At 36.7% G+C, this 24,713-nt stretch overlaps 2 protein-coding genes across 3 annotated transcripts; one reads left to right on the forward strand and one right to left on the reverse strand.

The window, feature by feature from the left end:
• Window positions 1–5,345: 5,345 nt before the first annotated feature.
• Window positions 5,346–6,793, reverse strand: LOC141843385 (protein TRIGALACTOSYLDIACYLGLYCEROL 1, chloroplastic). The gene has a single exon (XM_074731458.1). The coding sequence runs from the start codon at window positions 6,704–6,706 to the stop codon at window positions 5,705–5,707; it is 1,002 nt and encodes a 333-aa protein (XP_074587559.1). The 5' UTR covers window positions 6,707–6,793; the 3' UTR covers window positions 5,346–5,704.
• Window positions 6,794–8,796: 2,003 nt separating this feature from the next.
• LOC141843572 (bifunctional adenosine 5'-phosphosulfate phosphorylase/adenylylsulfatase HINT4-like) lies at window positions 8,797–24,440 on the forward strand. 2 transcript variants are annotated; one of them, XM_074731630.1, is made up of 6 exons: window positions 8,797–9,076; window positions 9,149–9,195; window positions 22,304–22,380; window positions 22,507–22,570; window positions 23,709–23,786; window positions 23,890–24,440. In XM_074731630.1, the coding sequence occupies exons 1-6, from the start codon at window positions 8,999–9,001 to the stop codon at window positions 23,993–23,995; spliced, it is 450 nt and encodes a 149-aa protein (XP_074587731.1). In that variant the 5' UTR covers window positions 8,797–8,998; the 3' UTR covers window positions 23,996–24,440. The 2 variants fall into 2 exon arrangements, with proteins under 2 accessions (XP_074587731.1, XP_074587732.1); XM_074731631.1 differs by having other exon boundaries at window positions 23,876–23,936.
• Window positions 24,441–24,713: the final 273 nt, after the last annotated feature.

The raw sequence follows: 24,713 nt of genomic DNA on the forward strand, positions 1-24,713 counted from the left end.
TGCTTGAAAATTGACTTCTGATATGCATCATACATGTCAAGGCAAATGAGAAATTTAAAAACACATAATTGCAGAACTATTTTTATGTTAAATTGGAGATGACAGCCTTAAAATGTCATTTCTTACAGAACTGGCCTTTACTAACAATATGGTTTACATAGCCATTCTCTGATAGTTTGAAAAGAGATGTTGCTTCTGTATAAATAATAGCCATCTGTACAATTACTTCTGCGGTGTTCCTAAAAAATGTTAGTGCAATCATACCCTAAGAGGCTTATGTTATGGGGTGATTGTTGGTGCAATCATAGCCAAGTATGGATGGTTTTGAATATCTTAGCAAAAGGTTTAAATGAGGTCTAATTTATGGTATTCTAATGAATGTCGAGTATGCAAGTGCAAAATTTTAACAAATAAATAAAGCCTATATAGGTCAAGGTGCCTGCATATTTGGCAGATGTGGAAAGTCCAGTACGAGTTGGCAAACCTCCAAGAGGTCATTAGTAGATGTTGAAGTCGCAGAGGAACAAACTCTTGGTAGATTGATTGTGGGGCAGGTAGCTCTCGTGAAAAATCCACGTCTGTGAAGATGTTGGTTTGATGGCTCAAAAATCTGAATCGGCTAAGACTCGAAGGCAAATCGATCTTGGAAAGCCTAGACACCCAGAATGACTGCAGACTTGTAGAGAAGGACTAGAGGAAGGAGCACCGTCACATCAAGTCATAAAGACATGTGAGATGAGCATGAGTAAATGTTGTTTTAGGTTTTGGTTGAATTTTTTTACTTAGGTCAAAGTGGAATTAACTCGAAGTCGAGAAAATTCAACCAACTACGAAGGCAAGTCAATGAAGTAATCGACTACATATAGTTTGCTCACCAACAGAAATATTATGTTCTAGCTTGAGTCAAATGAATTATATTTCAATAAATTACTCAATTGTTTTGTGTTTGATTGAGTCAATTGAAAACTTGTTCTTAGCATGATAAGGTTTGTGGAAATAGGATTTGAGTTAACTGGGATGAATCAAGTCGATTGGAGTCGTGTTAACAATAAAAAGGTCACGAGTTTATCTAAGTGAGTCGACTGATCAAAAATTGAGTCGACTGAAGACATAGTTAGTGAACGAAAAGGTCATGATTACCCAATTGAATCGATTGATATTGTTTTGAGTCGACTGGGTGGACCTTGAGTCGACTGGAGAAGAAATTTGTTGCAGATAAGTTTCCAAAATCAGCATTTCAATCTACTAGTGTGCAAATTTGAGTTGGTTGAAGTCCTAAAGAATGCCACTATAAATAGGAAGTGAGGCGACTTCAAATGATATTAATTACAAGCCAACTTGCATTCTCTTCTCTATTGTTACTACTCAAAAGTACTTTTTTTTTATAATTCTCTTTCGTGTTTTAATTTCATAGTATTTTGTAAGAGAGAAAAGAAAATATTTCCATACAAATTTTCTACATCTCCAATCATGTAGGGGATTTCAAGCGGTGACTCATCTTATGAGTTGTAGACCATGGAATAGAACCTAGGAATCTAAACCACATTAAAAAGCATTATGTTCGCATTAATTGTCTTATTTTTATTTTTCCACTACATATCATTGATATTAATTGCTAACGAATTTATTTATACGTTGCATTTGCAAGAGCAAATGAAAAGAATATTTAATTCTGAGTTATGTCCATTCACCCCCTCTAGCCGCATCAATCCTAACAAAAAAAATCATGAAAATAACTTAAACGCTTGACATCTTTAGCTTATTCCTCATATTTATCACACAGGAATGGTGAATTAGAACTTCTGCACAATCATATGTTACTCACCACTTATGTTACTTTAACCTATATAACTAAATAGACAGGTGTGAGCACCTCCAATATGAAGTCATAACCACAAGTTGTTAAATATGTTCAACTAGAATCACAAGTTGCATATAAGCATAACAATCGCAATAAGGAGGATAACAAACAATCAAGTAAGAATTATTTATACAAAAATAAGGAAATTAGATAGATTCCTTGAATCTCCTTGCAAATTTGAAGTCATACCAAATAACTAGAATTTTAGCAACATATAAAGATATGGGTCATTCCCTAATTGAGGCCCTCAACTTGGTGACTGGTGCTCTCATCTTGCATTGAATCCCTTCTACCTCTTCTCTTGATAATTCTTTACAAGGTGGGTGCTTAGTTGCATGTTGAAGCCCTATTTAGTCCTAAGTTCCCATCATGCACTCATCAATCTCAACTCTAGTGAAATCTCTCCTCAACCAATAGAGGTTCTAGGGTATCTCGTGGTTATCAATTCTTACATTGTTTACCAAAAGCTTGAAAATGAAGCCACGCTAGGATTTGAATGGCAACCACAAACATTCACATCTGTGTCACACTAGATGTAGTTTAAACCACAAAGTTTAACAATAAATATAAGCCAAACTAATGAAGGATAGAAATGCACTATCTAAATTCTCCTTTCTTTGGCTTGCTCTAAGAGTGATTAGATGCTATGGATTGGTTATACAACCTTCAAGAACCAAAGAGCACAACAAGAGATGTGCATATAGCCTCTTTCTACTCACAAGTAAGCTCCAGATGCTTAAATATGATCAATGGGCCCAAGCCTTCAATGGAAGGTTGTTTGGGTTTGAATATTGGTTGGAGAAGCAATACAATCATTGGAAATAAATCATAAAAAAGTTTTTGCTCCATCAGAATGACTAGTTGTGTCATGGGAATATGAACCATGATTTGAAATCTCATGTGTCAAGCAAAATGGTTGAAACTAGTTACCGATGTTTAATACCACTCGGCACATCCAATGTCTCCTTATGTTTCATCTCCTTTCTCCTTCAAGCCTCCAATTCATCACCAGCATCATGCATCAAAACGTCGATACAATACCAAAATAATATCATTCCAATCAATGACTAAAATTCCGACACTGTGGTTTGAGATTTTGATCCTTGATATGAACATTCAGGATCAATTAGCTGACTAGTAAAATTGATCGCTCCATCAAAAATCAACACAAGTTGCATCATATTCTTAAAGTTCCATGGCATAAATAAATGTAGTCAATGAGTTTTGAATCAAGCCTAGATGGGTTGAGGATGTTCTAGGGCAAGTGTAATCGCTTAAGATGGTAAGAATTAAAATCAAACCAATTACATTATTTATGAAATTTAAAATGCACATTGAAATATCATTATCCTACTGCTTAGTCTTAATGCATCTCTAATTTAAAATTAGGACAAATTAAGAATACTTTTTCTACTTCACGGATACAATCGAGCAATGACTCTAAAAATAATAGCTCACTATACTATAATTAGATTCAAAGGCAAAACAATGATCTAGGAAATTGGGCCAATCTAGTTTATTTTTTAAAATGAAGCATAATCTACATAAAAATATATAAAATATTAATAATAATACCTCCAAACATAGTTATTTGCAATAATTTACAAGTTCAATAGTTTTGGGAAATACATGATACAGCTCAAGAGAAATCTGATGTGAAGAAAGATAATTTCTGTAATTGACAAAATGTTAAAACAAGTCTGCTATATGTTAAGCAATGTGTATTATGCATCCGGCACTTGTGACACGGAACCAGTAAAATACAAGGTCTCAAATTTAGGATACCACATATTATTTGTGTGTTCTTAGCAATGGACATTTTGGGTTAATGGACTGAGAGTTACTATAGTAACTACTAGAAAAACAAAACTATCAGTTGATGTATGTCGAGTTTGTTTGTGGTGATCGAATGTGATCTTGTAACCAAACTGAGTAATATTTGATGACACTAGCATGCATGAACTATCGTTAACTCAGACTTGAGCATTTGGGTGAGTGATTGGCTCAAGCAAAGTTAATGATCAGTTTTCTCATATATTTGGATCATTGCAGCTGATTAGTTCAAGGCATGGTTAGATGTATCAATTTTAAAGGTTTCCTATGATGGTGGTGAAGTCACCATTATTTTGGTCACATATTTTGCTGATTAGAGATGACTTTGGGTTGTGAGTTGAATATGAAGCCTTAATTGGAAAGTCAAATCATCTAATACTTGAACAGTTGAGCTCGCCTGTATCAACTACTGAGATTTGAGACTTGGACACAAACACTTGAGTCAACAATTGACATCCATATTCATTGCAAGAAGAAAAATTTAGAAAAAAACATTTTGGAAGTTGAGATTCATACCCCCATAGGAGACTCATATCCAAGTCTAAGTCAAAGTGCGAGAAAATTTAGCATCTCATAATTAGTCCCACATGAGAGGTTGTAAGCTAAAAGGGAGTAGAGAATTTAAAGGCATAGATGAGCGAACTATCATAAAATTGGATTAAGCATTTTAGGTCAACGGTTAGACTCAATAAAGCTAATGGGTGGGTTTTATACTCAAGGTAGTTCATTACATGAGAGGCAATATCACATCAAAAATTTAGCTGTTAACAAACCTAAGTCTCACTGAACACTATTGAAATAGGAATTTGCAACATAAAAGCAAATATTCATACCAAATTTTACCAACATTTAGTCTAATTTAATTAATTTAAAAGATATATTATATCATTTTATATAAATTTTAGGGTAAACTATGTCTATACCAGAATAGTTTACTTGTATTAATATTATATGTATGCCCATTTTTTTCTTAAGTATCCACTTAATTCCAAATATGAACCATTTAATATAAGTTAATACAGATATTATGCCATTTTAAGTAATTTTGATATGTTGTCAATAATCATATCTAGTCAGAAAAAATATAAGATAACATAATATGGTTTTAACGTATAGTAAATTTTATTAAATAAACCAAATTGAGGACAAGTGGGAATCCCTAAAAAAAATGGAGGTACACAAGTGTACATATAACTTACCCTATATTTTTTTATAAACAAAGCTAGAGCAAATTAGCAAAGTGAGGATCTCCAATGTATAGAACTCTAACAATTTGATATGTGGAGAGTCATAGGTTTGATTTTTCTGGCATTTTAATAAAATGAGAGAAGGAAAATTAAAGTGAATAAATGAGGTTGCAGATTATTTTGGTTGATGAATTAAATATTGATTCTTGAGGCATCCCCTCCAATGTAATCAACATACAACATTCAGAAAAGGAGCAAATTGAAAAGTTGAAATCCTATACATGAGAAGATTTTGATTGAGATAGATACTAAATTGTATTACTAGTACATTTGACATTTAGTTGTGAGATATAACAACCCTTAACTATCTAAACAAGGATAAATTTGGTTACAAAAAAAAAAAATAAATGATTTCATTTCTAATATATTTATATATACCAACCACACTAGGCAAATAGTGAAACGAACAACCCAAATAATCTCATGAGAAAGTTTCACAAATATGGATGTGGATATGATTTATGGATATGTAAAGGCTAATAAACAGTCAATTTAACGACCTAAAATGCAGCTCTAGTAGTACAGACATTTCAAATGAAGCAGAAAGTTGGACCTTCTCAAGGAAAGCATACTTTCGCATTCTTCTAAAACAATGAAAAGATTCATAAGTGCTAAGAGTGATCATACCATCAGCTCTATGAGATTTGTTTATAAATATCCAAAAACCTTTTTGCTGTGCAAAATAAATAGCTTTTCTCCAGCCAAATCTCCGCCCGCCATTCCGAAATCAATAAAAATTTGATACGTTGAAGTAATAATTTGTCTATCCCATGGCATACTTGAGCGAATCACCTGCGCCCTGGAAAAATAAATACGAAAGAGCAAAGTCCGCAATAAAGATCCCAACAAGGGAGATGACAACGGCCGACGTTGTGGATTCACCAACCCCCTTGGCCCCGCCGTGTGTAGTGACTCCCCATGCGCAGCTTACGACCGCTATCGTAGCCCCGAAAACCTGCGATTTAATCATGGCGCTGATGATGTCCCAGGGCCGCAGAGCCCTCCTGGCGGAGTCGAGGATAATGTTGATGCTGATCCCGAAGACGGCGTCAGCCAGAAAAGCACTGGAGGCGAGGCCAACACAAAAGCAGAGGAGGGTAAGGACTGGAAGAGCAAGGCAGCAAGCTATGACTCGAGGAGTGACGAGGTAGTCGACGGGGTGGGCTCCAAGGACCCGGAGAGTGTCGGTCTGCTCGGAGACCTGCATGGTGCCGAGCTCCGCAGCGAACGCAGAGCCGATGCGTCCGGCGGCGACGACCGAGGTGACAACAGGGGATAGCTCGCGGGAGAGGGCGAGGGCGAGTACGCCGCCGACAGAGCGATGGAGGCCGAGGCGGGTGAACTCTCGGACGAACTGGATGGTAAAGGCCATCCCCACAAAAGTAGCGGTGAGGAGGCAGACCCCGGTGGAGCGGGGGCCAACGCGCTCCAGCTGCTGTAGGGTGTTCCGGCGGTGGACGCGGCCGGAGAGAGCGCGGCTTGCCACCTGCCCGGCGAGGACGAGGGCGGAGAGGCCGCGCCACAAGGGGCGAGGTGGCGTCCAGTGGGAGAAGAGGGGAGCGGCGACGGGAGAGGGATCGAGAGGCGGGGAGTTGTTGGTGATGTCTTCGGAGAGGGAGAGGCGGACGGCGGTGCGAGGGAAGGAGGAAGAGCTGGAGCGGCGGCGGAGCGGGATCCGGCGAGCTGCAAGTCTGGGCGTGAGATAATTAGGGCTCGAGAACGAAGCGGCGGCGAAGGGGAAAGGGCGGAGGGGGACGGAGTCCATGTCGGGCTACGGAACCAGGAAGCGGATCGAGATGCTCGAACAAAGTTCTTCTTCTTCTTCGAAACCTGCAAATCAAGTGCAGTAATTTATGCGATTCCAAAAATCAAATCGGACCGGAAGAGAAGGCTTAAGGCTAGGTTTTAGCACGATTCACACGAGAATGTTCATTCTCCTTTAATTTTTTATTAACTTTCAAAAAAACATTAGATCCGAATATTTTTTAAAATAAAACTTCTTATCACAATAAATTTCTATCACAAATTTATCACAACAAATCTGGACCGTTCGATTTTAAAGTTAAGATTAAATCCAGACCGTAGATTGAATGGGTGATTGTGATGACTTGGATTTAATCTTCTATTTTAAAATCTAACGGTCCAGATTTATTGTGACAAATTTATGACAGGAATTTATTGTGACAAGAATCTCAACTGTATTTTTTATTAACTTACTGGCCTACGGCAGCCCGACGGTTAAATTAGATCCGAATCCGATCGGATCTGGCTCGGATTTATAACTGGATCAGTGAATCAGATACTCATTGACCCAGTTATCCGCCAAATCAGGTAGATGAGATTTTGTATCTTAACTAACTAGATTATAACTATTGATGTTTCAGTTGAGAAGAGTGTCTGGACAAGTCACCGGACCTTCATCGGAGCGTACGTGAAACAGGAAGAGGGGTCTGGTGCGCTGCTAGCTTCTGGACCTGGGAACACAGCAAACGTGAATAGGAAGGCCAGGGGGTGCTCTGGCGCGACCACTCCAACGCTCAAGTCAAGAATAGTGGAAGGAGGAAGAAGATGAACAGGGAGTCACTTGAGCGGGGAAGAGAGTAGAAGAAGAAAGGGAGAGCTTACCTGCGAAAGAGGGAGTGGTTGTTTTAAGGAGAGATGAGCGTGTACATCTGTCACATCATCATTTAAGGAATATCCCATCAAGATTAATGAACTGTCAGGAACAATCGAGTTCCCTGTCCCATCGCTAGTAAGTAGCCATCCTGCCATGGCCCACGTGGGGTGTCAGAGGGATGACGATAATAAATGGGGGTATAGATTTGTCAAAAGTCGTGATGGGATATGCCAAGACATTGTAGGATGCTTCGTCGATTCGGCTCGATAAGGGGTCTGCATGGCGAGAGCAATGGCTGCCTGACGATCCGAGCACTGAATACTCCCATTCGGCGCTATAGCCGAATTGAGGGGGGGGTGTAACCGAATGGAAGCGTGGATGAATGGGCGATTCGACTACTGAGCGGACCGAATGGGTGATTGATTCGGCCACTGAGTGGACGGAATGGGTAATTGATTCGGCTACTGAGTTGACCGAATGGGTGATTGATTCTGCTCGGCAGCTTATTCGCTCCGAACCGAATGGGGTATTGGTCGATGACTTCTTTAAGCAAGTAGAGAGAAGAGACTTGGGCCATCAAGTCTGAAGGTGTGGCTGACTAGGCCTTTGGGTGAGACCAGGATCAGACTCGAGTCGAATCAGGGGACCTCTTGGATTATCCCCGTAACAATTGATAATTTTATATATAAATTAATTAATAATATTTTTATTATATATTATTTTTAATAATTGGAAGAAAAAAATAAGAGAGTAAATATTTTTTTAAACGCAGTTCATTTATATTAGAAAGAAAAAACAAAAATAATTTTAATCGTTAAAAGAAGGATTTTTTTTATTTTTAGTGGTTAAGATTATTTAATTTTTTATCAATAACTATAATTTATTATTTATTATTCCTTAAATTCTATAAATAAAAATTTTATTTTATTATTAAATTTTTAAATTTCAATCATTTTCTATTTCAATTCTCTAATTATAACCTAGGTAATAAAAAAATACTCAATTTAAATAAGAATCATAATATTTAATTTATCGGTTATATATATATATATATATATATATATATATTTTGGGCTTGAGTTAGGTTTCAATGTGAGTCAACTTGATTAAACCTTAACCGATTCGGCTCGGTGGGGAAGTTGATTCAAGGGGACAAAAAGAGGTTGTCGGCTTCTGAGCCTCGATCCCATTCTCGCAACCGCAAGTCCACTCCTCTCTCTCCATCCCGATCGCAACCCACCCCTTCTCTCCTTCCGATGAGCAGTAGCAAGGAGATTGATTCATCTCAGATCACGATGATCAGTCACCGGAGTTGCTTTCTTCGCTTCCCAATAGAAGAGCTTTAGAAGACAAATAGTCGGGTTCTTTCCTCCTCCATTCGGGAGCAGTAATCCTTTGTTTTCAAATGAAAGGTGCTCTGTAGTGGCCTTCGCCGACGACATGGAGGTTCCATCTCGGTCGTCGTGTCTTTTCTGCCAGATATCTCGGGGCTCCACCTCCACCGATCTTTTATTCGCCGTCAGCATTTCCCTCTTGCTTTCGTTATTAGTTGTAATTTGCTGTTTCATTTCATATTTTTTTCATTTACAGGACGAGATGGTGGTAGCCTTCCGTGACATCAGACCCGCCGCCTTCAGGTCCAGTGGTGAATTTTATTCGCCTTCATACTTTTTCTACATCTCATCTACTGCTTCCCTTATGGACATTGACCAGTTTTTTTCCTCCTGTAATTAACAGGACCAGTGATGAACTTTTGCAATATAATGATAATTCAGAGTCCAATTTTTTCTTACAATTTCCATTTCTAATTTTTCCATATGGTCAATTTTATTCTGGCACATATGATGCAACCTTTCTGTATGGAATTTCTGGTGGGATGGTTTCCTAATAGGTATATTTGCACTAATGAATTCTCTTACTTTCTTTAAACACAAAGGCGAGACCCATATTAATTATAATAAGATACAAATTTTACAGATACTGTAGGATACACGTGACAGGGTTTAATATTTGGGGTGTGTTACATTTTACAAGTGTTTTTAAAAAGTAGCTTCAGTTTTTAAAAGTTTATTCTAATTTATGGATAAGTTAGACTTTTTCTCTAAGAGACTTGATCCCTAACGTAGTTTACAAAAGAGGTTGGGACTTTGGAGTCCCATGAATAATATATTTGCTCCTTTGTGAAATTTATTCTACCTATGAGTTTCTTGTTCTCTTTGTGAGATTGCTTTTGGTGTGCTAGTGTTGCATCAAACCTAGACTTGATGATATACTCAATTTGATGGTAGGAACATTAGTTCTTTAAGATTGGTTTGTGTAATGGGTACCACTAGATTATGATTGAGAAATGTGATAAGCGAAAAATTACTCCAAAAATATAAGATGAACTATATAAATTTTTAGTCATGCCCTTTGCACTTTTAAATGCCCCAAGCATATTCATAGGGGTAGTGAATATCATGATATACACTAGGGTCTACAAAAAAAAAAGATAGCTCAGTGTACGAAGCTCCTGCTAATGCGGAGTTTCGGGAAAGGGTCTATTATATGCAAGCTTATCCTGCATTGCAAGAGACTATTTTCGGGACTCATTCCTGTGACCATCAGGTCATACGGCAACAATTTTATCAATGAGCCAAGGCTCCACACTAGAGTCTACAACACTCAGAGCATATCCAAATTGTCCTTAATATCCTATGGGACAAAAAACTAATATTAATCTAAAGAAATGCTTATTTTATAACTCTAGATCTCTCTTTCTTGGGTTTTCTTTTTCTTTTGCATGGTGCATCTCTATAATCTAAACAAAATTAGAGCAATTAAGGATTAGCTTGAACTTGCTTCCGCCAAGAAGCTTGAAGCTTTTATGCGTTTGTAACCTTTTACGAATGTATTATTAGGAACTTTAGTACGGTTTTGACTCCTGTCACGAATTACCTGTTGGTTATATTTATTAGAAGTTGGTTATATTTATTAGAATAAATCTCCTAGAATAGGTCCATAAACCTCCTATATAAAGAGAGGCTTGTATCTCTTAATGGAATAAGATTTCTTAAGTTATTTTGGTAACATGGTATCAGAGCAGCCTAACGTGGGTTAGGGTTAGGCGTGACGCTTCGTTCCTCACGCGGCGCTCCCTATTCGTCTCCCTTCTCCGCCTGCCGTCCTTCCTCGCTCGCGTTCGCAGCAAGGCTTTCCTGGTTTCTGTATTGGCTCACCATCAACAAGCTGCTAGGCTGGTCGTGCGTCCCTCTCCGTGTCAAGACCGTCATCCTCGCGCTTCTCTGCTTCTCGATCCTTGCTGCGTTCCTGCTCGTCCGTCACCTTCACCACAGCGTCTTCAAGGGAACGCGCAGGTTCGCTGGGTGTTCTTCATCCTGACGACCTGCTCGCGATCGTGTGCGACTGCCGGATGTTAGTCCTTGCAAGCGCCGCCGCCGAAGAAAGGTAGAACCCTAGCTTCTCTGCTCGCGATCGTGGCCCTCTCTGCTTCTCTGCTCGCGATCGTGGCCCTCTCTGCTCGCGATCTTTGCCTTCTCTGCTTCGCGTCGCACTGTTCGTGGCACTCATCGCTCGATCGCAGGTTCTTGCGGCGGCTGCGGCTGGTAGAGCAGTTTGGGTTTTGGGGTTCTTTCGCTGTAGGAATCACTGAAGTTGCTGGATTTTGAGGTTCTCGGTCGGTTTCCTCGTTATCGACGTGAGGGCTCGATCGAACCGACTCATAAGGTTCTACTGTGCTGATCGAACCGGCCTGGTGGGAATCCTGACATGATTTACCAAGATCGTTGTTGATCAAGTAGCTGATTTGGTGGACTACTGGGTTACATTTAATGAACCTCACATCTTTGTAATATTAACCTACTGTGCTGTGCTATACTGCGAGGCTCTTGGCTGCACCGTCTGGATCGCAATTTTGGCGTTATCCTGAATTTGGAGCAGCTCATAGGTTTCTGTCAGCACCGATTGGTTTCTTCTGCTTGAATTTGTGCTCTATCCAGTGGAGTCCAGAAACCTATACAGAACCTAGATACAGACATTTTCTTGAAATTTGGAACATTCTAGTTCTTCGTCTCACAACAACATCAAGTTCGGTGTTTTGGAGTTGCATATTTTTGGACTTCATTCTGTCGTGATGGATATGATGCTTGTCTCTGCAGAAGAATTTGCCAAGTTCTCTCAATATCAGGAATCACTTAAGTCTTCATCTTCCTCTATCACTGCTATTGCTGATTCAGGTAACCACAATACATGTCTTCTTTCCTCATCCTCTAAATGGGTCATTGATTCTGGTGCCACGGATCATATGACAGGTAATTCTAATCTCTTTTCTACTTTCACACACAAATCCAACACTCCGATTGTTACCTTAGCTGATGGGTCTTCATCTTGCGTTCGTGGGTCTGGCACTGTCAATCCCACTCCTTTGCTTTCCTTATCCTCTGTCTTACATTTACCTAATTTATCCTTTAATTTGCTCTCTGTTAGTCAATTAACTCGCAATCTTAACTGTTGCATCACATTTTTTCCCGATCATTGTTTAGTTCAAGATCTTTTGACAAAGAAGATTATTGGTAAAGGACATGAAAATGGAGGTCTCTACATTCTTGATTCACCTTCCCCAAGATCTCTCGTTTGTTCAGGTGAAAATTCTCCTTTTGAGGCTCATTGTAGGTTAGGACATCCATCTCTTCTATCACTCAAGAAACTCTGTCCACAATATAGTAGCATATCTTCATTAAATTGTGAGTCATGTCAGTTTGCAAAGCATCACCGTCTTAGTTCAAGTCCAAGGATAAATAAGCGTGCTATTAGTCCTTTTGAGTTAGTTCATTCTGATATTTGGGGTCCTTGTCCTATTCTGTCTAAACCTGGTTTTAGGTATTTTGTCACTTTTGTGGATGATTATTCTCGTGTAACTTGGTTATACTTAATGAAAAATCGTTCTGAGTTATTTTCTCTATTTTCTGCTTTTTGTGCTGAAATCAAAACTCAGTTCAATATGTCCATCCGTACTTTACGAAGTGACAATGCCAAAGAATATACATCCAGTCTATTTCAATCTTATATGAGTCAGAATGGTATACTTCATGAAACCTCTTGTGTTGATACTCCATCCCAGAATGGTGTGGCTGAACGGAAGAATAGACATCTTCTTGAAACAGCACGAGCTCTTTTATTTCAAATGAATGTTCCTAAGTCTTTTTGGGCAGACGCGGTTTCTACTGCATGTTTTCTTATTAACCGTATGCCATCCTCTGTTCTTCATGGTGAGATTCCTTACAAAATTTTGTTTCCTAACAAGTCATTGTTTCCTATTAATCCTAGGATATTTGGTAGCACTTGTTTTGTTCGGGATGTTCGTCCACAAGTTACTAAATTAGACCCCAAATCTTTGAAATGTATTTTCCTTGGTTATCCTCGTCTTCAAAAGGGTTATAGGTGTTATTGTCCTAGTATTAATAAATATCTTGTTTCAATCGATGTTACTTTCATGGAAGACAAACCTTATTTTTCATCCTCACATATCTCGACTTCTCAAAAGGAAGATGATGATTTATTGGTATATTCTGTTACATCCTCTACACCTGTCTCAGAACCGGCTCTTGTCAAGCCTCCTATTATTGAAATATACTCCAGGCGTCGACCTCCTGATTCATGTCCTGCACCTACTACTTCGTCATCAGATCCAATTTCGAATGATGATCTTCCTATTGCATTACGAAAAGGTAAACGCCAGTGTACTTATCCTATCTCTTCGTTTGTGTCTAATAATGGCTTGTCATCCTCCTCCTGTTCTTTTATTGCTTCACTTGACTCTATTTCTATTCCTAAAACTGTCCGTGAGGCCTTATCTCATCATGGTTGGAGAGATGCAATGATAGAGGAAATGAAAGCCTTGGATGATAATGATACATGGGACTTGGTTGATCTACCTCCAGGAAAACAAGCTATTGGATGCAAATGGATATTTAATGTTAAAGTCAATCCAGATGGATCAGTTGCCAGACTAAAAGCTCGTCTTGTTGCTAAGGGTTATGCTCAAACATATGGTGTGGATTATTCTGATACTTTTTCTCCTGTTGCAAAGTTGACATCTGTTCGGTTATTTATTTCTCTTGCTGCTACTCATCATTGGCCTTTACATCAACTTGATATCAAGAATGCTTTTCTTCATGGTAATCTTCAAGAGGAGGTGTATATGGAGCAACCTCCTGGTTTCGTTGCTCAGGGGGAGATGGGGCGAGTTTGTCGTCTTCGAAAGACTTTGTATGGTTTGAAACAAAGTCCTCGTGCTTGGTTTGGAAAATTTAGTCAGGTTATTGAAAAGTTTGGTATGAAGAAAAGCAAGTCTGATCATTCTGTGTTCTACAAGCAGTCAGGAGCTGGTATTATTCTGTTAGTTGTGTATGTGGATGATATTGTGATTACTGGTAGTGATACTACGGGAATTTCATCTCTCAAATCTTTCATTCTCACTCAATTTCATACAAAAGATTTAGGGGTGCTAAAGTATTTCTTAGGTGTTGAAGTAATGAGGAGTAAAAATGGTATATTTCTATCTCAGAGGAAATATGTTCTTGACTTATTAACTGAGACGGGAAAGTTAGGGGCAAAACCTTGTAGTACTCCAATGACTCAGAACGTGGATCTTACAGCAGATGGAGAATTATTTGAATATCCAGAGAGATATCGAAGGTTGGTTGGAAAGTTGAATTATCTTACCTTGACTCGTCCAGATATTGCATATTCGGTTAGTGTTGTTAGTCAGTATATGTCATCTCCAACGGTTCATCATTGGGCAGCATTAGAACAAATTTTGTGTTATTTAAAGGGTGCACCCGGACGAGGTATTGTATATAAAAATCATGGGCACACTCATATTGAATGTTTTTCAGATGCAGATTGGGCAGGTTCCAAAATGGATAGAAGGTCTACCTCAGGTTATTGTATCTTTGTTGGAGGAAATTTAGTATCATGGAAGAGTAAAAAGCAAAAGGTTGTGTCACGATCCAGTGCAGAATCAGAATACAGGGCTATGGCACAGTCTGTGTGTGAAATAATGTGGATATATCAATTGTTAACTGAAGTAGGACTCAAAATTTCAATACCAGCAAAACTATGGTGTGATAATCAAGCTGCTATTCACATTGCATCGAATCTCGTGTTCCATGAGCGAACTAAGCACATTGAAATTGATTGTCATTTTGTTCGTGAGAAAATTCAACAAGGCTTGATTACTACAGGATGGAGAACAATTGGGGGACATCTTCACAAAAGCTTTGAAAATGATTGGGTCAACTTTGTGAATTGGAGTGGATCCGAGTTGATTATCTTTGTAACAAGTTGGGCATGATTAATATCTATGCGTTGATAATTATAATTGGTAAATTTTCTTTGATGTCTAGTAGGAGATGAAATCTAAGGTTCAGTCTTGCCTATTTTTGTATTTGCCTATAATAATTCTATAAGCAGATCTACAGGAATGAGCCTCTTTAATACAATGTGTCCAAAGCTTGTCACCTATAAGATTTTGTTTCATTACTCACCATTTCTTTACCTGTCACTTTTCACTATTTTGAGGTGTTGAGAGCTTTACTTAGTGTATTCGATATATTCATACCAGTTGGGAGTAAAAATGTATTGAGTTGAAGTTTATAAAAATATGTAGATGCACATTAGAGAAAAGTGTACCATTTAGGTAAGTCTCCTTATCTATATTGTCCTTAAGCGCTTTTTTAAAAGCTCCCTTAAGAAAATTCATGTCTACTAAACTAGCTCTTTTCGCATTGTTGGAAAAATAAGTCATTGTTCTTTATCATTGATTTACCATGTGAATTAAGTAGTAGTCTAATTTTTAATATCCACGATCATGCTCCTACAATTTTAACTCATACTCTTTCTGAGGGGTTGTAGTTAAGTTGAGGTTGACCATATTCAAGCTTGTTCATTTGCCTATCGAGCTTATGGATTAAAAATCTTATTAAGCTCAAGCCTAACTCAAGTTGAGCTTGAGTTTTTTAATGAGCTCAACTAGAGATATTGTTTTTCTTGTAATTTGGTTGAAACATTAATCTAATAAATGAAACTTTTATCCTCCCATTTTATCATATTATAAAAAATTTTAAAGTATTTTTTATATTTTTAAATAAAAAAAATAAAGAAATAAGATTAGATTGAGGATTTGGACAACTTGATAAATAAATTTGCTCATAAATTGTTCTCGAGTTTTGTTCATGAACGTTAATGAATCAAGTTAATAAGTCGAGCTTGCTAGTGCTTGAACTTGTATATTTCATAAAGGGAAATAAAGTGAGCTATTGTTGATTGAATTTCTTCACAAATATTTTGTTCGTTTACAATCCTAGCTTTTTCCCTCTTGGCATGCTCTCTAAAATTTAGAGGGTTATTGACACAAAGAGTGATAACTCTCCTTGGAAGCACTAGAAGATAGTTGGATTTTTGATATATGAAAATGCATGAATCATAAAAGAAAAACTACGACAAATGACTTTCAACATATTTATTGAATTCAACAACAGACTCTAGAATCATCTTCTCTAGAGGCATTTGTTCATTGCCTGGTTCGCACTTATGTGAGGAGTCGTAACATTAGACAAATCATTTGGATATAACATCAAGTTAATCTTAAATTCTCAAAACTCACAAAGAGGGAAAAATGAATGATGGAGAAATTACATTGGATTCCTATCCCTTGTATAAACCAAGAATAAAGACCAATTCTTCTTGTATCCTAACCCTTTTATAAACCAAGAATAAGACAAATTCTTCTACAAGGTGATAGCATATTCCAAAAAATATAACAAAATTTTTAAATTTTTAAACAAGATTAAAAATTTAAAACATGGTTTAGAAAAAATCATAAGTGTGTTATTCTCCTGCATTAAGAAGAACTCGATTCTATCGAATAGAGGAATAAAATAACCCATTAAGTCTTGTAACACCTTATATAAATATGAAGTGGATAACCAAGAGTGCCCTTAAAGAAGATGATTCTAGAACCTAATTTTTAATTTTAGCAAATTTGTTGGGAGCTATTTGTTATAGTTATGTTTCTATGATCCTTGCATTTTTATATTTGAAAGAGTGCTTTCCAATGGACTAAATATCTCAGAGTGCTCCTATGGGTAGCTATCACATTGTCTTTGTCGATAATCCTCTTAATTTTAGTTATTGGCTATGATTAGCAAGGAAAAGCTAGCACCAAAACTATATGACCACTAATTGTGGGGAAATTAACAAACAAACACTAAGTTTTGAATATCCCTTTGATATGATATCAAGTACTACACATTGAAAAATATAATATCCAATTCAGGTGGTAAGTCAATGATATAAGCATTAGGGCTTATTTTTTTTATAATTCAAAAAGTGTTAGGCAATTTTTAAAAATATGCTTAGGGCAGATGTAAATAAGTATATTGTTTCCTACACTGTAGCAGCCAACACCACATGGTGAGATCTATATTTTGATGTATGACAAAACAGTTTCAAGTTAGGTTGCATATGTTCTAATAGGTGTGTTAAGTATGCAGGTGCAGGAAACTCGACAGGAAAAGTCTTGGTGGGTTAGGATGACTAAACACTAAGCAGATGGAGCCTTGGTGGTCAGAGGACTAGACACCAAGCAAGAGAAGTCTTAGTGAGTCAAGAGGACTAGATAATAGGCAGTGGAAGTCCAGTTGGGTTGACGAACATTTGGCTGGTGGGTTAGAGGACCAAACATGAAGAAGGAGAAGCCTTGGTGGGTCAGGAGGACTAGACACTAGGAAGAGAAAGCATAATTGGGCTGACGAACTAGACGTTTGATAGGTGGGTTAGGGTACCAGACACTAGACAAGGCAAGAAGTCTTGGGTAACTAGGTAAGGTAAGTCCAAGAGAGGACTTTCTAGTAAAAAAGATTGTGATGAGAGTTCTTTACTCTAGGACGAGAGTAGACTTATAGCTAGGCACAAATCTGATTGAGAAACCAAGAGTTTCAAAATCAAGATGGACACTTGTAACCGTAGTATAGATTTGATAATATATATGTTCTCTGGACTGATGTTGTGTTCAGGAAGCTAATTTAAGTTAACTAGATGATTGGAGCAGAATTGGGTGATCGGAGGGTCCGAGCTATTGGAAGGAGGTTCGGGCAACCTAGACTCTAGGATAAGTCTTCGGTTAGATTTGACAAATAGTATTTGGATCCGAGCAATCGGAGGAGGCTCCAGGTGATCGAAGGACCAAATCATCAAGGATATTCAAGAAGTTATCTGATGAAGATTGACACACAGGCTTCCGAGTGACTAGAAGAGCTTCTGAGCGACCGAATGAAGGATAAGAGATCCATAACAAGTGGAGGATAACGACTGACTTGGGGCGATCGAAGAGACCAGTCGCCTGAAGTACCTATATATATATAGGGGTCAACAATGACCTCTCAAATCATCAATTACATCGTTCAAACAATACTTTCATGTGTTCTGAAGTGCTCTACTCATTTTGAAGATTCTCATTAGGTAGCTCTGCGCTTATTTCGGTATATCTATTTAAGTTGCTTGTTTATTTATTTGTATTCTATTCTTGCACTTTACTATCCATATACTTGTATCAAATACATTTGTAAGAGATTTCTCCATCTCTGAAAATGTTTTGGTAAAAGAAACACTATAATCAATGTTTTGCGGATCGATCCACCTAACGGATCATTAGATAAAATAAGTTATTGAAAATCACTATTCACCCCTCCTCCTCTAGCCACTCTCGATCTTACACTTCTCTAGAATAGGTGTTTTTGTATATTTTATAAAATTCCTCAGTGTGATTATTTACTTAATATTGATTTCATATGATTTATAAAGTTCGTTACTCCATGCATTTCATTGACAGAATATATTTCCTTGCAACATTTGGACATTCTCTATGCATGTATATAATAGTTTCCCTTGTGGCAACATTTAATTCTCATATGCCATCATTATTACATGTCGTTTCTTCATTATTTCTTTTCTAGCAGCCCTTGGGTGCACAAGGTCGTCATGTAGCATCTTGGTGTCTTCTTCCTCCACCTACAACAACATTGAATCTTGCCTTCACTTCGTTAGTTTATGGATGCTATGATTCCCATCCTATACAATGTAGTTTCATGGTCTTAATGATCTATTGTTGTACATGTAGATTGTGCATTGGAATAGTTTAGGTGTTGAATAAGCAACAATTTGTTAAGCAATAACTTGATCTAGTAGGCTAGTTCTGTCCCCTTATTTAGGACTAGGTATTATCCATGCGTAATGAAGGTTATAGACCAATACGTAGTTTTCCGAATCTTTTGTAATCCTTTGGTTTAGCAGTCAAATAATGATCGATCCAATTCATAGTTGAAATTTGTCGCTAGGTATTGTGTTCTGAATTATGGCAAGAAGTATATTACATTCTAATAGAAATTGAGGTTGCTGTCTTTTTTTTTTAATTGTAATAGGTTTTGCAAATTTAGAGTATGTTGATTGACAATGATATTTAGTCAAGTAACCTGTTGCAGCTACACTGTGCATGTAGATAGATGGGTGGCATATCATGTCATGTGTACTGATTTTGTTAAGTTGGAGGATTATGTTTGTGCGTGTTGAGCGGGTATGTGTGTTTGTATGTGATCATTATAACTAGTTGATGTAAAATAGAATGGATGAAGTCTTGCTTGAGTCAAGATTGATGAAAGGTTATAGGCTAAGGTTTCTTCACTATGGGATAATGTTGGATGGATTTAAGTAAGTCATTGATTACATTATGGTTTAATTTCGTTTTTGGATTCCCCTTGATGCATCAAATCTCATGGAAAACTCAATTTACCTTATTGAGTCATTTCTTTTTTTTGGTCATGACCATGAGGTGTCCTCCACCACATTGGATGTGACACTATTCTTCGTTTGAGGTGGGAGTAACAAAGTTAAACCCCTTCTTATCCTTCTAATTTGTTTTTATTACCCTTCTCTTGTATCTTCTTTGTTTATACCATTATTAGTCTTCAGTGATTTTCCCACATGAGGAATCATATGATTTGTATTCATGCAGTGATGTAGAGCTAAAATGCGGTTATTTAATTATTGAGATATATGTTGTCGGGTTCTCATATATGGAGTTTATACCATTATTAGTCTTCAATGATTTTCCCACATGAGGAATCATATGATTTGTATTCATGCAGTGATGTAGAACTATAATGCGGTTATTTAATTATTGAGATATATATCGTCAGGTTCTCATATATGGAGTTATTCACGTTGAAGATGTTCTATTATTTATGCAATTTTATTTGTGGATATCATGTCTTGCAAGTATATATTATTATTTATGAAGTTAAATTATTTTGATGTTGTTTTATCATAATAGCAAGAAATATATTACATTTAATAGACATTGAGGTTTCTGTCTTTTTTTTTTAATTGTAATAGGTTTTGCAAATTTAGAGTATGTTTATTGACAATGATATTTAGTCAAGTAAAGTTGGAGGATTATGTTTGTGCGTGTTGAGAGGGTATGTGTGTTTGTATGTGATCATTATAACTAGTTGATGTAAAGTAGAATGGATGAAGTCTTGCTTGGGTCTAGATTGATGAAAGGTTATAGGCTATGGTTTGTTCACTATGGGATAATGTTGGATGGATTAAAGTAAGTCATTGATTACATTATGGTTTAATTTCGTCTTTGGATTCCCCTTGATGTATCAAATCTCATGGAAAACTCAATTTACCTTAGTGCCTTGAGTCATTTCTTATTTTGGTCATGACCATGAGGTGTCCTTCACCATGTTGGATGTGACACTATTCTTCGTTTGAGGTGGGAATAACAAAGTTAAACCCCTTCTTATCCTTCTAACTTTTTTTTATTGCCCTTCTCTTGTATCTTCTTTGTTTATACCATTATTAGTCTTCAGTGATTTTCCCACATGAGGAATCATATGATTTGTATTCATGCAGTGATGTAGAGCTATAATGCGGTTAATTAATTATTGAGATATATATTGTCGGGTTCTCATATATGGAGTTATTCACGTTGAAGATGTTCTATTATTTATGCAAGTTTATGTGGATATCATGTGTTGCAAGTATATATTATTATTTATGAAGTTAAATTATTATGATGTTGTTCCATATGTTGGAATATTAGGATTTATATAAGTTTATAATTGTAGTAAAAATTTATAATATTATTTGTTATAGTAAGTATTACCAGTGTTTACAAATCATGCATGTTGGTAGAGTCATTAGCTTAAAATTATGGTTGTTGTTGGATGAGCTATTTTAGATGAAGCCTTTGGCTTTTTCCAATTTTAATCACTTTAGTAGTGGTACATGAGTCAGAGAAAACACGTGGTACCATTCTCTTGTAGAATAAGAAAGTATAGGGGCAGCACCCATGGATTAGTCCATATCAAGGTTCAAACTCTCTAGTAGTGTCAGAGTTTCGAATTTTGATGGAATGATACTATTTTGGCATTGTATTGACGTTTTGACGTATGTTGTCATTGGAGAATTGAATAGAGAGTGAGGAAGGAGATGAACAAGAAGAATAAGAAGAGAACACATTTGTATTCCTAACTTTCATATGGAATGGTACAATTTTAACATTATATTACATAACAAGAGCTAAAAAAAACAAATATAGCATGTCAAAGGGTGTTGAATGTTAGTATGACATTATACTCATCGACATGTCGAGTTACCATGCTAGATGTTTATGTTAGTACAATTATGCCCTAAGTGATCGTGTTGAACCGTGTTGTCTTCATGTATTTAGCAAAGGGTTTAAGTTAGGTTTAAATTTTGTTTGTGTTGCTTATGTATGCATTTAGTTATGTAGGGATTTGGCAGGATGCACACAAATCTCGTGGGATTTGTTTGATGACTTGGCATGACCAAGGTTATTTGGTTTGATGGATTGAGGCCCACTATAGATCGGAGAAGGATGGAATGAGATAAACCTTTGCAAGTTGCAATGATCTTGAATTCTCCAAATTTAAAGATGATAAAATTTCTTTGTATCACATTTTGCCTCTCTTAGTAGTGAGAACCATAACTGTTTAGGTTCATCTTTGTACATATATAATTCCTTCTTTTTATATTATTATGTTTTTGAAAAATCCTTTATTTTTTCTATTAGAAGTTGTGGCTGCTACATGTGCTTGTCATATGATCTCGATGGGTCTCAATTGTTATTGTGAATTTGGATATCTATAAAGATTAAGGTTCATAGCTTTGAAAAGAGATCATCGTGGCTGTACAAGTGACTATTTAGCTACATTTGGAAGTGGACAACATAATGGCCTCAACTGACCACATACATACAATTGAGAAGAAAATTTGATCTAGTTTATTTGAACTGGTTTTAGACTCAACTAAATTTCCTTAAAATTTATCCCTTTTGGTACTTATATAACTTGTAGAACATATTTATTGCAAGTAATAAATACATTCCATATTATTTATATGCTTGTTAATGTACACTATCTCATCTTCTATATTGTTGGTTAATATGGATTCTTATATTTCATGGGGAAGTATGAACTGGATGTATTGATTAATATATATTATTGTATACACACACACACACACACACACATACATGTAACCCACTTAAGCATAAAAGCTTGCCAAGTTTCATAGTTCATGACATTTTTTATTTATATCTGATGTCTTATCACGTCAAATAGAGTATATTTATTTTAACTCTATTATTTTTTATTATAGGCATTATCTGGTTATACCTGTTAAGCACATACCCACAGTGAAACACCTCTATCGAAGTGCAGAAGATCATCAGTTAGGTAGGGTTCTTGGTTTATAACATAAACCCCAGAGCTAAAATGGAACTCTCTCAAAATATTATACTCATCTATGGATATTTAGCATCTAGGAAAATGCCAGAAGTTTAATAATTTACTACTTTGCAGTCAATCACATGCTGAATGTGGGAAAAATCCTTTTGGAAAGAGATGCACCTCAATCCAATTACAGGTATTATCCTAAAGTTCTGTACTTTTTCTTGTTTGTGTTACAATACTTCCTTCAATTAACTTCAAAGTCTATGTGATGTCCTACCAAGGCTGGTTTTCTTTTACTTTCCAGAAGTAACTAATACAACAGAAGAAATCAGTTAGGCACCACTAGTGCCATTGGTAATACTTAGGTCTAAATTGTGGAGAAGCATGTATCTTTAAATTTGAATAGTTTACGGAGAATTACTCTTAAAGAGTGGACATTCATGCCACTCGCGAGCAAAAATATATATGTCCTAGTATGTAATTTTGGGACCTAACTATGATTTATATATAGTGAGTGCACTACTTTGTGCAACATTATCTTTTTCCATCATAAAACCTCATAAGAATGACAAGATACAACTTGGGTAATTAGGAAACTTCCTCATCCTTGTTAAGCAAGGGAAAATTTCCAACATTGGCGGCACTCAAGATTGCAAATTGACAGGGGCCTCATTTGCTCGACCACCCTAATTGTTTAACTTCAATCTATCTCTTCTTCATGCACAGAATTCCTAGAAGGAAACAACTGGGTGAACTATCATACGTAAGGTTTCAGTTTACATGATTCTGTTTACAAATAACTGAAATATTTATTGACCATTGACTGTATAAAGGTTCTAGTGATTGTTTTAAAGTGATAAGGTTATAATTCTGGAGTTGGATCATAATATAATATTCCATTTACATTTAGCTACCAATTGCTTAGCTAATAAATGGGACTGATGATAAAAATGGAACTTTGAAGTAGCAATACCAAAGTGGATATACCTTTGTGGGAATTTACCCTATTAGTTTTGTATTTCTAGGTTTGTGAAGCTGCATGGGTAGTTTTTCCATTTATGCATTGAGGCCAATTCTATACAGCTACAAGTAAATAGAAAGATTCACGTCTGATCTCACCTAAATCACCTCATTTTTCCCTAGAGGAAGCATGATATGTCAGTTGGATAGCACTCTTAGTATTTGATGATCTAAATGCTATGCAACTATTAATATGCTTTATCATAAGGGCCCAATGACTGTTGTTTTCTCTTTAAATAGCCTAATGACCAAGTGGAGAGTGAATTTGCAAAGTTAGAATAGTTCATGCATCTTCGTTGCTGATTTTACAGATTTGGCTTCCATCAGCCACCGTTTTATAGTGTTGATCATCTCCATCTTCACTGTCTAGCACTGCCATTTATACCGAGGTATATAGTTGAGAAATATATTCCTTGACTTTCTTCAGTTTTCCTGTAATACTTCTCAGGTTCTGTGCACTATAACTTGTACCTTTAAGTTCTCTTTTAACAGCTGGAAACGTATGAAATATTCTTCAGCGGGTCCTTTCGGCTTTCTTGAGGTTGATAAATTGTTGACCAAGCTCAGGCCAGTATCAGAATCGTCCTCACAGGTGTGACATCAAATGCACACCAGAGGATACTGTTTCATAGTGAAAAAAAAAAAAATGATAAATCCCAGTTAGTCCCATTGACTATCTCTGGGGGTGATCGATCCGGCCTCAACGGAAGTTTTCCATTGGCCATCAGGATAATTCGGAAAATGCACACAGCGGCCAATCCAGACATTCAACATCCTTTAATTGCGTTCCCTATACTGTTTTATAGTAAACAAGGGAGAGGAGGTCATCACCTATTCACTGATATGCTTTGCTGTTGGGATATGGTATTATTATACTTCTGGTGAGCAGTTCTCTCAAATTTGTACAACACGACCAATAATACAATTCAATCTGGTTGTTTTATTGGTTTTCTACTGATCACTGTGTCTTTGTACATGGATATATCCCAAAGAATCTTCTCATGATCAATTGTTACTTTTCCACACTACATCCTTTTTCCTCATTCATTGTGTTTTTCATTAGTTCCTTCTGCTTGGGTGCAGGAAGAATATGTTCAATAATTTAGGGTTCTTGTCTCTTCTGAGTAAAAGGTGAAATTTACCATCCCAACGACTCACATGGTTGGCCTTACAATTATCTGCGAAGAGGTAAATAGAAAAATTATAGTTACTATTATGAGGATGGTATTATCTCGACTTCCTTGAAATTTGATTCTTGTTCATTTCAATAAATCTGTCCTATACTAACTAATTCAACCATGTTTCGGAGGTTAGAT

The sequence above is a fragment of the Curcuma longa genome, chromosome 12, assembly GCF_044706935.1.
Source record: "Curcuma longa cultivar G26 ecotype Majalengka, Jawa Barat chromosome 12, ITB_CL_G26_1.1, whole genome shotgun sequence".
NCBI classification, from domain to species: Eukaryota; Viridiplantae; Streptophyta; class Magnoliopsida; order Zingiberales; family Zingiberaceae; genus Curcuma; species Curcuma longa.

Coding starts and splice junctions, on each gene's coding strand:
- LOC141843385 (XM_074731458.1), bottom strand. CDS start 6,706: ATGGACTCCGTCCCCCTCCGCCCTTTCCCCTTCGCCGCCGCTTCGTTC.
- LOC141843572 (XM_074731630.1), top strand. CDS start 8,999: ATGGAGGTTCCATCTCGGTCGTCGTGTCTTTTCTGCCAGATATCTCGG. Junction 22,571..23,708: donor GCACCTCAATCCAATTACAG/GTATTATCCTAA, acceptor CTGATTTTACAG/ATTTGGCTTCCATCAGCCAC. Junction 23,787..23,889: donor GCACTGCCATTTATACCGAG/GTATATAGTTGA, acceptor CTCTTTTAACAG/CTGGAAACGTATGAAATATT.